This window comes from Dendropsophus ebraccatus, chromosome 1 (assembly GCF_027789765.1).
Source record: "Dendropsophus ebraccatus isolate aDenEbr1 chromosome 1, aDenEbr1.pat, whole genome shotgun sequence".
Taxonomy (NCBI): Eukaryota; Metazoa; Chordata; class Amphibia; order Anura; family Hylidae; genus Dendropsophus; species Dendropsophus ebraccatus.
Window position 1 is genome coordinate 88,551,586 of NC_091454.1, and position 15,130 is coordinate 88,566,715.

At 41.8% G+C, this 15,130-nt stretch overlaps 1 protein-coding gene across 3 annotated transcripts in view; it reads right to left on the reverse strand.

The window, feature by feature from the left end:
• Positions 1-6,443: 6,443 nt before the first annotated feature.
• RASSF3 (Ras association domain family member 3) overlaps positions 6,444-15,130 on the reverse strand; it is a 149,477-nt gene continuing 140,790 nt past the window's right edge. For all 3 annotated transcript variants that reach the window (XM_069974582.1, XM_069974590.1, XM_069974600.1), the window contains 4 exons: positions 11,660-11,767; positions 9,191-9,461; positions 8,572-8,687; positions 6,444-6,657 (listed from right to left, as the gene is read on the reverse strand). In XM_069974582.1, coding sequence (XP_069830683.1) covers positions 6,508-6,657; positions 8,572-8,687; positions 9,191-9,461; positions 11,660-11,767 — 645 coding nt within the window. In that variant the 3' untranslated portion in view covers positions 6,444-6,507. The remainder of the gene's footprint in view (positions 6,658-8,571; positions 8,688-9,190; positions 9,462-11,659; positions 11,768-15,130) is intronic.

Genomic DNA, 15,130 nt, shown 5'->3' on the forward strand with positions numbered 1-15,130 from the left:
CGGACACCTGTCTCGCTGCTGCGCTGTGTAGGAGGCAATGGGGGCTCCTGCCAGGGAATAACGCGTCCCCGTCATATAGATAGAAGCCTGTGTTCACACTAATGTATACTAAACATACATGTATACAATAAAGACAATGTATTTTTGTATATAATAACGCTTTTTTATATGATGCTGGCCTAAGCTTTCTATGTAGGTTTATTGCTGCTTGGAGTCAGCAATATTTGACCCCCGTTGGGTTACTACTATATATTCCTGTTCTTGCTGGCAGGTACATAGGAGTACTCGTGTTTGTTATTTACAAGTATATACATTTGGCTTTCAGTATATACTTCTGTGCTACTTCCTATGCTAAGAGATGCTGTTATAGGTGTGTGGTCTCCTTATGATTAGGGTTTAAACTACTTTATCCAGGACTCAAAGCCACTTTAGAGAGTCCTGCCTACATCTATTGGTATTTTTTTACAGGCAGATTTATATGACAGATTCTTGAAGCCAAAGGCAGGAACAGACCATAAACAGGGAATGGGTCATAAAGGATAGACTGAGATTTCTGCTCTTTTCAAATCCATCCCTGACTTTGGCTTCCAAAATCTGTCAGATAAATCTGCCTGTGTAAATGCACCATCAGCCTCTGTAGGTATCTGCACACTACAGAATCTGCGCTGATCACCCACGGTGGATTCCACAGTTTTCTGTGTAAATGGACCCTTAGGGGGAGATTTATCAAACTGGTATAAAGTAGAATTGTTTCAGTTTCCCCTAGCAACCAATCAGATTCCACCTTTCATTTTCCAAATAATCTGTGAAGAATGAAAGGTGGAATCTGATTGGTTGCTAGGGGAAACTGAGCCAATTCTACTTTACACCAGTTTGATAAATCTCCCCCTTAGAGTCTCCTTAGACACAAACTTCTCCCAGGACTGCATCCAGCTTTCCCAGGCACCAGGAGCAGCAGCCTGACAAGCCTATGGCGAGCGTAACAAAGAATTTTGTTAAGGGTACAAACACACACACAACTGATCCGCAGCGGATTCCTTGCTGCAGATCCCTGCCCTGTAATCTCTATGGGCAGATATATTCGCAGCAGTATTGACATCCTGCTGTGAAAATGTTGGGAGACCACCTTGTTAACCCCCCGTTGGCCGGAGCATATACATTACCTGGTCCGCAATCTGGCTTGCTTTGGGGGTTCCCAGCTACATGTCCCACTTAGCCAATCAGTGTGCTGCCCTGCCGCAGCACACTGATTGGCTGATTGGGACCTGTAGCCGGGAACCCCCGAAGCAAGCTGGATCACCGACCAGGTAATGTATATCCTCCGGCCAACGGGGGGTTAACGGGGTGCACCTTGAAATCCACTGCTGATCAGTCAGGTGTGTTTGTACCCTTAGGATGTCTTCACACGTACCGGATCCGCAGCGGATTTCATTCTGCGAGTTTGAGGATGCTGGTATAGTGAAGGCCTATTGGGTCACATATCCGCAGCGGAAAATTCATCTTGCTGCAGATATGCAACCCGGCCCCTTTAACCCCCAGCCCGAAGCATACATTACCTGCTCGGCGCCGCAGCTCTGTGAAGCTTCCGGCTCCCCTCGCTTCTTGTGAGCCAATCAGTGCTGCTGTGCACTGATTGGCTGATGAGGGGAGCCGAGCTGGTAATGTATGCTTCGGGCTGGGGGCAGCCCTGGAACTTACATCACCTGCTCCTGGCCCCTGCTTGCTTTGGAGCCTTCTAGCATCTCCCGGCAGTCAGCCAATCAGTGCACTGCGGTGGGGCAGTGCACTGGTTGGCTGACCGCTGGGAGGCCCCGAAGCAAGCAGGAGCCTGGAGCAGGTGATGTATGCTCTGGGCCAGGGCTGCGGGGACTCTTGTCTCCAGCTTGGGAGGGTTTTGCTGCTCAGTTTCAATGAGGTGAATGGAGCTTAACTGCAAACCACACCTGAACTGGATACAAGAGTTGTGTTGTCTCTGGAAGAAAGTGGCCATGTTTTTGTAGCACAGGATAGCCCCTTTAATCCACAGCCAAAGGTCACTCATCTCTAGACAGAACTCTACAAATTGAGTATTAATTATAATCATACCAACTGTAGGAATACATGGGCCTCAACATGTCCATAGGGGGGCCCACTTGCAGACCACACTATGAATGTGCATTAGTATTCACGGACCATTACGCAGAAAATAGCAATCCGTGCCGCAAATGCAGGTCCGCACTAAGACCTGTACAAAGATCACGGCCCCGTACATGCGTGAACAGCCCTTTGAAATCTTTTGGTTCTATGTTTTGTCTGCAATTGCGAACAGAACTACAGAGGTGTGAATAAGGCCGTACACTCCTGACAAAAAGTTCGGGATATTTGGCTTGTGGGTGAAGTGTATGGAAAATTTTAAAAGTTAATGTTACAGTGATATTATATCATGTCAGTGGGAAATTAAGATAGAAGCATGCACAGGTGATTTCCTCATCCCAAACAATTCATTGAAACAAAAGCCAACAACAGTGGTGGGTATACCCTAACAAAAAAATGCCACTGTCTCAGTAACTTGTCATGTGCCCTTGAGCATCAATTACAGCTTAACAACAATGTATCATACAGTTTACAAGTCGCCTTATTGTCTGCTGAGTCATGGCATCCCAGTCTTCAAGATCAGCCCCCAGGTCACAGAGTTATAATCCTGTACACAATAGGGGAGATTTATGAAAAGGTGTAAATATACATTTGGTGTAAACTGCCCACAGCCACCAATCACAGCTCCTCTTATATTTTACCAGAGCTGAAAGCTGAGCTGTGATTGGTTGCTGTGTATATTTACACCCTTTCATAAATCTCCCCCAATGACTCAGCTGATTCCATAGGTTTTCTATGGGATTCTGGTTCTTAAAGTAAAGGCTATTCCATTTGATGTACCCCAGTCTCCAGGAGTTGTTCCCTAATAAATGCACCTCGACGAGCTGGAGCATTGTCATTCATGAAGATGAGATTAGGCCTGTGTTGTTCATGCAGGGGCACAATGACTGGAATAATAATGTTATTCGTGTAGTATGGGCTTGTCACTGTACCATTCATAAGGTGTAGGGCAGTTCTCTATTGACTAGACACACCTGCCCACACTGTTACACTACACCACTACCTGAGGCTCATCGTATTGTATGGGCCAGGAGGCTTCACCGTTGGGTGAGAGACCATTGGGCCTCGGTGCTGTTCACTAATTAAAGTTGATTCATGCTGAGCAGAAATGATGGCCGCCAATGATGGAGACTTCAAGTAGAGTGCTATGCATCAGGGACTGTTACCTTTGGTGGTGGGGTTACAGTGTGGGCAGGTGTCTAGTCAATACAGAACTGCCCGGCACTGTGAGTGTGATACATTCCTTTTCATTTGCACAGAATAAGGAGTCATACACCGATGCCGAAAATAACACCCATAGCTTTCCCTGGACCTATACAAAGGTTTTTTCCCTAAGTGTATGCACACTGTGTGTTTGGCCTATTGCACATAAAGCAGATATGCTGTGAATTCAGTACTGCAGTATCAGCAAAATGTATCCAAAGTCCAAAGGCCCTATTACACATAACGATTATCGGCCGTATTTGGCAGATAATTGTCCTGTGTAATCGGCTGTTCGCTGCTATACGCTATGGGCTTTAGAAATCTCTTTCAAACACTGTAGAAAAGTTCCCAGTATTTGACACAGCCCATAGACTGGATTTCTAATTCCTGACAACCTCTTACAAGGTTAGTTTCTGACTGCTTGTTTGAAATATTAGTGATCATATTTGCGGAACACAAAATGTGGAATATTTACCGTTAAGATATAGTCCCCCTGAAAGAAAATATTTTCTATTACGTAAGCCCTGGCTACTTTCAGAGGACCAATCAGCAATAAAAGTTAGGAATAAAGCTGCTGATTTTAAGACTTTATTTATTGGGCACTCATGACATTTCAAGAGAAACCTTATAAAGATCTGCAATAGCTCTGAAAACAGAATCCCATGTTGGGAATAATGTTACATGCATATAAAAGTACAGTACTCCAATTCAATGAGAGCATAAATATTGAAACAATTGTATGAAAAAAATAAACCATATTCTTAAGTTTATAAATAGAAGAACTTTATTAGAAGAGTTTCTTAACCCCTATAACATCCTGTAATTGTAACTTCCTGATACCATCAGGCATATGGTAGAAGCAGTGTCTGCACTGCAGTTTGGTAGAAGTAGTTAAGACCTTACATATCCTAGTCCTCATATCCAGATGATAGGTGCATTCAATTTAACAAAAAAAAGGTAAAAAAAAAAAAGGTAGAAAAAAAAAAAGGGTAAAAAAAAAAAAAATTTCCAGTGCCAAGTCCTGTAGAAGTTCTCACACAGTGAACACACACCGTGGTCACAAAGGGCTATGCGGAAGACATGCAAATACCCACATAGTATATGAATTTGCTTTCTTTTCCAAAGGGATTTTTTATAAATTTACTTACTGTTTAAATAATCAAAAAATGGCAAAACAAATAAGTATATAGACACATTAATACAGTAATTGTCCTTGATCAAAGACCATGTGTAGTGCATAAGACATTGTATCACAGAGGCATGTACTGGATATGCCCATCAAATGAGATTTCAAGTAGAAAAAAATAAAAATACACACATTCACAGTTGACCATTTCATCAATTATAGTTTTAAACAGCTAATAAAATCATCAATAATTAACAAAAAAAACAAAACAAAACAAAAAAAAAAAAAGTAAAGAACCAGAGAGAAGCATTCATCCTGCTGTGATAACAGTGTAGTGTGAATTAGAGGGTAAGGGCCCTTTTAGACTCCCCAACACCTCATTTACCTAACCTTTACAAGGCTAAATTCATTGTGCAGCCAATATAATTCATCATTATCAGCCATACATCCCCTGTTTAGACAGGGCAATGTGCAGCAAATAATTATTTTATGGGCAATGCAAAAGATTCCATCAGCCAATGAATGACCAAATGCTTATTCATCGACTGATCACTGGCCCTTTCACACGGGTAGACTATTGGCAACAAGTGTTCCTAGGCAGGCAACACTGCTATCCAGACTTCCCCCGATTCACATAACAAGAAAATACACTAGACTATCTGAGCAAATACATAGGCCTATAACCCAACCCTTTAAATGAAGGTCTCCTAACTCTTAGTAATCAGTGACATATCTCCCTAACAGCTGAGCGTCCCTTACATTGAACATGTGGAATTTGTGTGACTGACTGATATATAACCTGCAATTGTAAAAACCACCAAACATCTAGTATCCCAAAAGTCAGATATCAATGACATTGTAAGCCAGGGTTTTTATACCATGAGATGAAGTGGTAAAACTACAGCTTAAAGTCCAGCCACTAGGAGTCGCTCTATATGCATGTGTCTTCAGCAGCACTAGCTATATGCACCAGGTAAACAATAAAACAAAAACATAGTGACTGCTTGTAAACACAAAAAAAAAAAAAGTATCAAAGAACAATACTTCTTAAAATGACAAAACTAAATTATAGTAACACCATCAGATCCATTTGTTCTTTGGTTTTCTCAGAACATGAATTTTCCATTCAAAAGCTTCAGAGGCAGCAGCATTGCATTTCTAAACACCATACGCAATCTTACTGTTAACTTATACCTTGTCTATCAAATTCTTACCCTCTGTAGCTGTGTCACTGCCCTGGCAGACAGGCTCATCAGCATATTATATCTGTCAAACTAAAATCTTGCACTTTAACCCTACATACATTAAACCAATTTACAGACTCCTGTCATTACACCTCCTTTACCCATCAGTTCATCAAGCATCTGAAATGTGGATTTTTACCCCATTATTCCAGAAAGACTACATATCTTAGCAGCTTAACAAATAGCCAACAGGGCAGTTATACACAGTTGTCTGCCTAGCTGTTGGCTTTCGCACATTCCACAGGCCAACATCCTTATCAGTTTTCCCTCCAGAACACTGCGTCAGAGTGGCCCCACTTATCTGAGCCTCCAGGATCATCACTTGCTATTCTGTTGGCTGGGCTGAACCATCTTACAACCTTCATGAATTCTTCTGAATCCTCAGGTGCTGACCTGAAACAGCCCAACCTTATAAACAGACGTTTGTCGCAAAGAACATTTTTTGGGGAGAAAAAAAAAAAAAAGAAAAGACAAAAACCTTACTTATAATTCCTGATGTGTTAAAACAATCATTTCTTGTCAGACTTAAAGCTCGAATAATTTATATGAAATAAAATTTAACAAAAAACAAAATCTAAAAAAATGATTTTGATTTTTGGATTGTCTGCAGCAAACACCACACGTTCAGTGGCAGCTATTAAAGTCCCAGTATAAGTCAATCCATCATATCCACGTGGCCAGTTTATGACAAGTCAGACAAGCATGTTCCCATGGACATGTTCCCTTCCAAACAAGTCTCCACTGGACAGAGTGCAAGTCGCTCTGTCATACTGTAAAACACAGGTCCTCTTGGCCATGACCCTAGCCGGGTTTGCGTACTCCACTCAATGCTTCCTCCAGTTTCTCCTTGTAGATGGAATAGCGCCGCTTTAAACTTTGCAGCTGTTCATCTTCTTCCTTGTCCAAGATACGCAGGAAATTCTGCAACTCAGGTATCGTAAAGGCTTCCCACTACAAAGAAAAAAATCAAAGACACTTAAAAAGGTGTTATCTGGCCCACTAAGTAGTCAAACGCACTGCAAAATGTGGATATATGCATAAATAAAGATTTTTTTTCTATAGTGTTTTTTGTGCTTTCTATTATTTCCACATTACTTCATGGCTGGGGTATTGTCAGTAGTTCTCTGGCCTAATGCAGCCCACTACTCTTACCAGTCTGCATCCTCGCCCATTGTAAAGTTTGGCTGTGAAACAGAAACATCCTGTGCTGCCACCTTTAAGCTGTGTACACATACTCCTTAATGTGTGCCTATCCACAGCCCTCGGCATAAGAGCATCTACTGTTGTAGGATGTTTATAGCCAAGGGGGAAAAAAAAAAGTTTGAGTCAGAAAACCCCATTAAAGTAAAACTCATCTCCAAACACATCTCGCTGGCTGAACTGTGGTAAAGATCATCATGACAAAATATCGAAGAAAGACACAATGACTTCCATGTCTAACCCAGTAACATTCAACTTCCTCTCAGTTTCAGAGAAGCCGACTATAGCAACCATCCAGATTTTTGATTCCATTTTGACAAATGAGAGCTGAAATCTGGTTGCTTTGGTCCTGACTGGCACATTAAAAAATTATCTTCTTTTAAAATGCTATCACCAGCACTAAGGTGACAGGTTTAGTCGAAAAGTGGCCAGATGCAAATAAATTTATTCACAAATGGCCGTTCTGTGAATAAAATATTCGCATCTGGCCACTTTCCGACCAGTACACCAGGGAGGGGGTGTGGAGGGAGCGCGGACTCTAGTCCGCTCGATTTATCAATTTATTCTGCCAAAGATAGTCAGGAAACCTACTCCAGCTCTGAGCTGGCGTAGGTTTCCTGGTGCGCAAGGGATTTATATAGAGGCAGTGCGCCTCTACATAAATCTCTGTACTGTCGGAGCTGCGGGGACATTTTTAAGTCCAGTGCAGAAAAAGCCAGACTTAATAAATGTCCCCTATAGTATAAAACCCCACTGTATCATTAAGGTTCAAAAATGCTGTATCTTGAAGGGGACAGGGGGTCTTCTCAAAGAGGTTTTAAGGGTACAAACCCACACACCGTATACACAGCAGATACGCAACAAATACGCAGCAGATTTGTTGGTACAGATTTGATGCTGTGTTCAGTTATTTAGATATAATCTGCTGCGTATTTGCTGCGTATCGCAGCAGTAAATACGCTGCTTATACGGTGTGTGGGTTTATACCCTAAAGGTGAAATCCAGCACTACAAAAACATGGCCACAATTCATACATCAAAGGATAGAAATGAAGCGGCACTCACCACTGTATACGTGCAAAAATATCAGTGCTTGTTTATTTGTCCACAAATGGCAAGCATATTTTCTTTTAGCAGGTAAGACGCCAACACTTCATGATGATAACAGGTGACAGCTGTTTCGCTTTACTAAGCTTCTACAGACCTCTACAGGTCTGCTAAAAGAAAATATGCTTGCCATTTGTGGACGAATAAACAAGCACTGATATTTTTGCACGTATACAGTGGTGAATGCCGCTTCATTTCTATCCTTTGATGAATGAATTGTGACTGTTTTCTAAAGCTATCATATAGCTGAGCACCCCACACGTGAAGAGACATTTGGTCTGAATATAAAGTCCAGCTAAGCACATAGTGCTCCCCAATAGCGTTTTTATATATAAAAAAGCATGCTGTGCCGGTCTTTTTCTATTTAATACTTTTCGTTTCGAAAAACATGGCCACGTTCCCCCCTCTCTTGTCTCCAGACTGGGTGGGGTGTCAAACTCGGTTCCACTGAAGTAAAAGGAGCTCAATTTCAAACCACATCTGAACTGGAGACAAGGGGGGGAGGTGGCCATGTTATTGTAAAGCTGGATAACCCCTTTAATGTATTTTTATTACTCACCATGACATCCCCAGTCTCATGTTCTCTTAAAACAAAGCTTAGCGTTTCAAGATTGGGTCCAGCGACCAGTCGCAGATAGAGTGGATGCTCTCTGTCAGACAACTTGCACATGTACACTGGTAAGGAAAGACATACAAACAGTTTAGCTTCAATCTAGTACATGTTCATGATACAAGCCAATTTTTCTGTACCTGCTTTTCTTTTATCAGAGCACTCCTACTAGTATACAGGATAGGGAAAGCTCCAAAACAAGTCAAAGAGTTTAAAAATGTACGTTGCCACTGCTTTACTGAAACACGAGACATGCATATGAATCCTTCAAATGTACACTTATAGATAGATTGGCCAATACTACTTCACATGGTTATTTTTTTAATATACACTGAACATAACTACAAATGCTAGTATGATTGTGTGTTACACACCAATGCCCTCTTGCCAGTCCAGAGAAGGGAATTTAATATTGAGCAGGTAGTTTCTTCAACCAGTCAGCCAAGGCAATGGCAAACTTTGTCTGCTTAAGTCTGCACTGACTTCAAATTCATGAGATGAAAGGGTATAGCGACCTAAACCATTACTGCTTGTCTACAGGTTACACATGTTGGGTCAGGAATCTTACCTTGATCCTCTTTCTGACAGCGCTTATAAAGTGCAAACTTGGCAGGATTGTCTGCAACCAAGAATTTTTTCAACAAGGCCTCAATGACTTCTCGAACAGTGTTGGTGCTGCTAATGTGTAAAATATTTATACTGCCCTTGGGCAAGTAGAAGGCAGTATCATTTCCGTTGCCGTTGGCATGGCTTTGTGCATTTGTTCGTGTCCGTACAGTGATTGGTCGCCTAAGTTCCATCTGTACTTTGATGAAGCCTGTGTATATCCCATTGGAGTTCTGTTAAAAAAAAAAAAAAAATAAAAGCAATAAAGGCTCCGCCCACAGTAATATTTTCAAGGAAACCATGCTATAGTTTCTAAAGACATCACATACACATATGACTTAAACAGTCACTATCATTTCAAACAACTTTCCTCCACCAGTTCATTTACCAAAAATGACCCGAACACCAGAAAAAAAAGGCCATAAGATAAAGGATGTCCAGGGATGATAGGAATTGTAGTTTTGCAACAGCTGGAGGGAGAAAGATTGTGCACCCCTGTTCTGAAGTTTTGCCCACTAGGTGTCTCACTTCTCTGCAAACTGCTGTTCACTGCCTTTTAGGGGAATTCCATCTCTATCAAGATGGTACTCAGGAGGTGGGAGTGAGGCCTAGTTAGCACTATGCAGGGGTCAGGGTGATTGTGTGCATAATATAGGTAAGGTAGAAAAGTTAAAATCAAAACAAGCTCTGCACAGCTGTCTCTTAGGAGCAGTGGTATTTACCTATTACTGTATGTATACAGGGCTGCCTCCTAGTTGTAATCTTCTCCCTTTAGCCTGTCATCATCAGTTCATCATTTAGTCCCTGGGCATTTGATGTACAGTTACTTGCAGTGACACTGTTGTCATTTTCCTGCTAACATAGTACCTTGAAACCAAGTAAATCAATAACCCCTTCCAAATGCCATCTATAGTACTGAATGTATTAGTCCTGTACATTACCAGCCTGTTCTGCCCAGTGCACTCCAACACTATGCTGTGGCACAGCTGAGGTGTGGGTATTGTGCAGCAAAAGAGGAAGAGCTGTGCGCCAAAGAGGGGATGCAACAACAGCGGTAAAAGCCCAAAAGTCACATTATAATCACACAAATGATTGCTGTAACAAAACCATTTAATCATCTAAACATAGTCATGATTTAAAAAAAAAAAAAAAAACGTTTAAAAGTGCAGGTTCACTTTAACTAATACTGGGTCAAAAGGACAGCAATCCACATCAACTTGATCTGCCTGTATACTCTTCACAAAATACCTATATAAAACAATGCCTTTTTAATAATCAGATAATCAGTGTCCTATGTCTGGCAATACTATAATCTGTTCAGTATCTGTTTAATGGGGCTGTCTAAGGACTTTTCATTTTTAACAGTGACAAGGCTGGGTCACTTACCTGCTCCAAACTCCTGCTACCAATTAGTAAAATGTTGGTAAACCCTGCCAATTTTAGAGGATCAGCTGACAGTGTGATGTGAATGGAGGCTTACTGACTTCCTCCCTAACAGATGGTGTCAGAGCAGAGAAGAGCCAGGCATGTTAGATTTCAACTGCCCATCCCTTTTGTTTCTGGGGAGATAAACCGCCTCCAGAGCTGTCTAGCAGCGGCTTACCTCCCCATTCCAAATTTAGAATGCATGACTGCTCAGATTGGCTAAAGGGACAGTTCTTGCCAAGATCAGAACCTAGGAAGCTGCAATCACAAGCTGGGACCAGGAGATGCAACAGTTGCGGAGGATCGGATTAAGAACACATTATTAATGTTTTTTCTACATGTCCCCACTCTAAAGCTATTTAAATTGTACCTGGAATAAGCCTACCATTGAGTTCAATAGAATATCCATGACTCTGTTAATACAGTAATTTCCACATGGATATCTGTCACATCCAAATTCCTCCTAAAGTATTGAGATGTCAATTCATGAGGTGAAATCTGCTAGCAAACATCCAGTGGGAGTTTGCAATTCTGCTCCAAAACTTGCCTCAATTCCATTTTAATTCTGCATGAAGCAGAATCCGTATTTTAAGCTGAATTTTCAGCAAGGACATTTCCCTCTTCAGTGTGAACATACCCGAAAGATGTACATGCTTTTTCAGCGGTGTGTTTGCTTTCATATGGATTAGCAAAAACAATACTAGTGGTTTCAAGTAAGCAACAAACAACTAACAATCTCATATTGCACCAATATTATAAAATCCAAAAGCATAGTGCAGCACATATCTAAAAACCAACCAAGGGATATAAAATCCAAAATAAGGCTTAAAGCTTTAACACATTACCAGCAGACTAGTAAACCAGTATTAAAGGTTGTTAATTATTGGATCTTCCTTTAGTAAAGCCAATTACTATAAAATGACGTGTAAGACTAAAACTATATAATCAGTTTATGGTAAATGCCAAAAAGATTATTTCCACGGATCATGTACACTATTCCACTTACCAGGGTCATCTTTAACTTGTCGGTGACTGCTGTGTTATAAAGCTGGATCTTCTCTTTGGTTTCTTCCTTACTAAGGTACGACAAGGGATCTCTTTCCTTCTCAACATCCTATACAAAATAAAGGAGAGGAAACCTTTAAGCAAAAGGGAAACAGATTTTCCTCTATGATTTTAGGCCTCATTCACATGTCCAGTGTTTTTCACGGAGCGGGGAGATTGTAGCCGGGAGCGGGGGACAGAGGCGGGGCAGGTGAGAGCTGCGAGCGGGGGGAGACATCCGTGCCCCATCCGCACGATGACCTGTCCTTTTCGCTGCAAGATCATGGCACGCATGGTGTGAATGCATACATAGGATTTCATGTGCCCTAAAATCCGCGACCACGGACAATTTTACGGGATGTGTGAATAAGGCCTAAGGACTACTTTTAGGTTCTCATTTGCACAGCCTTTACAAGGTGCCATGAATTGTTGCTATGCAGCCATTTAATTACATTATCATGGGCCACACATGCCATGCCTAAACAGATAGATGTGTGGCTAATAATTTATATGGATGCACAAGAGATTTAATGAGCCGATATGAGTGTTTGCTGGTGTTGATCACTGGCCCTTATACATGGACAATTATCTGGTAAATGAGCCTTCCTAGGAATCCTAAGGCTTCGTTCCCACTGAGCAAAACTAGTGGAATGCCATTAGCCTGCCGTTAGCCTCCCTCCCGCTCCTGCTTTGTCCGCGTTGAAGAATGAACATGTTCATTCCTCAGCGAGGACAGAAAAGGAGCGCGCGCCTCCCATAGACTCCCATTATGAGAGGGGGGCTAACGGCATTCCGCGGTGGAATTGTCCGCCTCATAATTCCGCTAGTTTTGCTCAGTGGGAAAGGAGCCTAAGGGATTGATAGAGAATCAGAGGCACACGTGTATTGAAGTGTTTAGACTACACATCTGTGCTGTTTCTATAAGACATCTCAGCAACTTATGGACTGCACTAAACAGTAGTGGTGGCAGCAGTGGCAGCAGCGGCAGCAGCAGTACAGTATGAAACATGATGGATAACGCAGGGGGGGGGGGGGTGGTTGTATAGGGCTAATAGCAGCTGGACTCATGTCCTTAGCCATATTAATGGAACAAAATTACTGAGGTTTTTTTTTTTTTAATGTATAAAAAGATTTCCTTATTCCAAAATGAATTTAAAAACTCTGTAGTACTGCTATTATTTAAGGCATTCCCCACAAAGGGGAAAAACAGGCTACTTTTATTCTGTGGCAGTATGGTTACAGTGATTGTATAGTTTTTATTGACATTGTCAGGACACTATCCTTGTTTCCTGCAAGTGAATTGAGATCCAGTTCATTTGGTGATTGGAGGCACTTATGCAGAGATGTTGCTGTGTTGCATACAGCATGTTATCTATAGCTAGGTAAGTATTTAAAAGGAGAAGTCCAGCGAAAATTTTTGCTACAGTATTGTATTGCTCCCCAAAAGTTATTCAAATCCCCAATATAAACTTATTACGGGAAATCCTTATAAAGTGCTTTTTTTCCCCTGCACTAACTACTGTATCAAGGCTTCACTTCCTGGATAACATGGTGATGTCACGACCCGACTCCCAGATCTGATGCGGGCTGTGGATGCTGGAGAGGATGATGGCAGAGGGATGCTCAGTGTCCCTCCAGTGCCCTGTGTCCCTCTTTAATAAAAATTTTGCCAGACATCTCCTTTAAACTATACTGTAAGATGCACAAGTCCCAGAGAGAGGACTCTCTGGGACTTGTGCATCTTACAGTGTAGTTTTATTGTGTTTTACTACATTAATAAAAGAAAACCTTTATAATATTTTTTGCCATATTCAGATATACATGCTACTTTAAAAGGAAACTATCAGCAGGTTAGAAGCATCTAACCTGCTCATATGTCCCTATCACGCACAGGGCACTGAAGATGAAGGCTACCACAGTCAGTGCAGTGACCTGCCTCAGCTAGCCCCTCCATTCTATAAATATTCATCCGGCACTCTGCAGTGATGGGCGATGGAGTGACGTCACTGCAGAGCGTTACCCCAACTTTGATTAGATGGGGCGGACCGCATCGGTGCACGGAGGGTGGTATAATATTTGACACTTGTCTCCCATCATGTAGTAAAAATGAATTGCTTTGCAGTGTTCAGTTCTCAAGAGAAAGTCTTCCATAAATGGTGCCGGTGACAAGGAACGCAACAGTGGGAAAACCAAATTCCTAGCAATTTCTCACAGCAGCTATTACATGAATCTCCGCTCAAAAAGGTGATTGTTGTTGGATATATAGAAATCCTAATAACGCACACAGTGGGAGGTGCTCATTTGGATCCTACCCTGCATAGGGGACAATATAATAACCATGAACACTACGAGACTCACACAATTTTTAAGATTACCTAGGCACTTTCAGATTCAGACAGAATCAAATCTAGGAGCCAACAAGTATGACTTGAAACTAAATTTTCTCATCTGTAGACAGCTCCTTGGACTTGGGAATGAAGTATTTCTAGGAATCCTACAGAACCCCATCTCATGCTCCCACTCTTTGCTGCCTGATTGTGGCTTCTCTGCAAGCCGCTGTGAAATGTTATGCTTAATAGAATGAAACTGCCTTCAGGGCTGGACAGCTTCCAAAGCAACATTTGTTCTGACTCTGCAACTACTCGAGCAGCCTAGTGATATAAATAAAGCACAAGCACTTACTCAAGGCCCATATATAGTCTGAGGCTGTGATCTTCTCCCCAGCCGCCTTCATCTCAGACAGCATTGTGCCCAAAGAGAGGAGCCGTAATAGTCTGAGATTGGTAGAGGACCAGCTCATCAACATGTCACCACTAAGCCAAGACTTAAAAACTCATTCTCCTTCCATTTAACCCATCTGTTCCAGAATTCAAAGAATTCCCCAGCTGAAGCAGAGCTATACTGCTGTACTGATGCTAGGCATACCACTGTCATACATGCATAAAAAACTACAGAGCTACCCAGCTGGCCATACACCATACACAGGTATAGAAAGTTGCTAGAAACTATTTTTTCTTACCATTTATGCCTTTACAAGGCATGAACAAAGTTCCCCTTTGGATCTGTTGCTTTTAACAATTGTGCAGCTATGTAAACTAACCATTTCCAAGTCTGCCAGTAGCAGTCTTATACCCTGACAACAACAAGCTGCAACTGCTGCATACCGTATACATAATATAGATATTTAGAATGGCAAAACAGATAGCAATATTTAAGAAAAATTAGGTTCTTAGCATGTTAAAATGGGACAAATCTAACATGCTGATAGCCCCCTATCGCACACACAGGGCAAGGAGGAAGATATGTCTCTTATCTTCAATCTTGGCGCTGTTCCCGTGCTGTTAGCAGTTTACTCCTTGGTCTGGAGCACAGTTAGGAACACTGTCTCACCCACATAGTGCAGAGTTGTCATACTCCTTCTGATGATAATCAA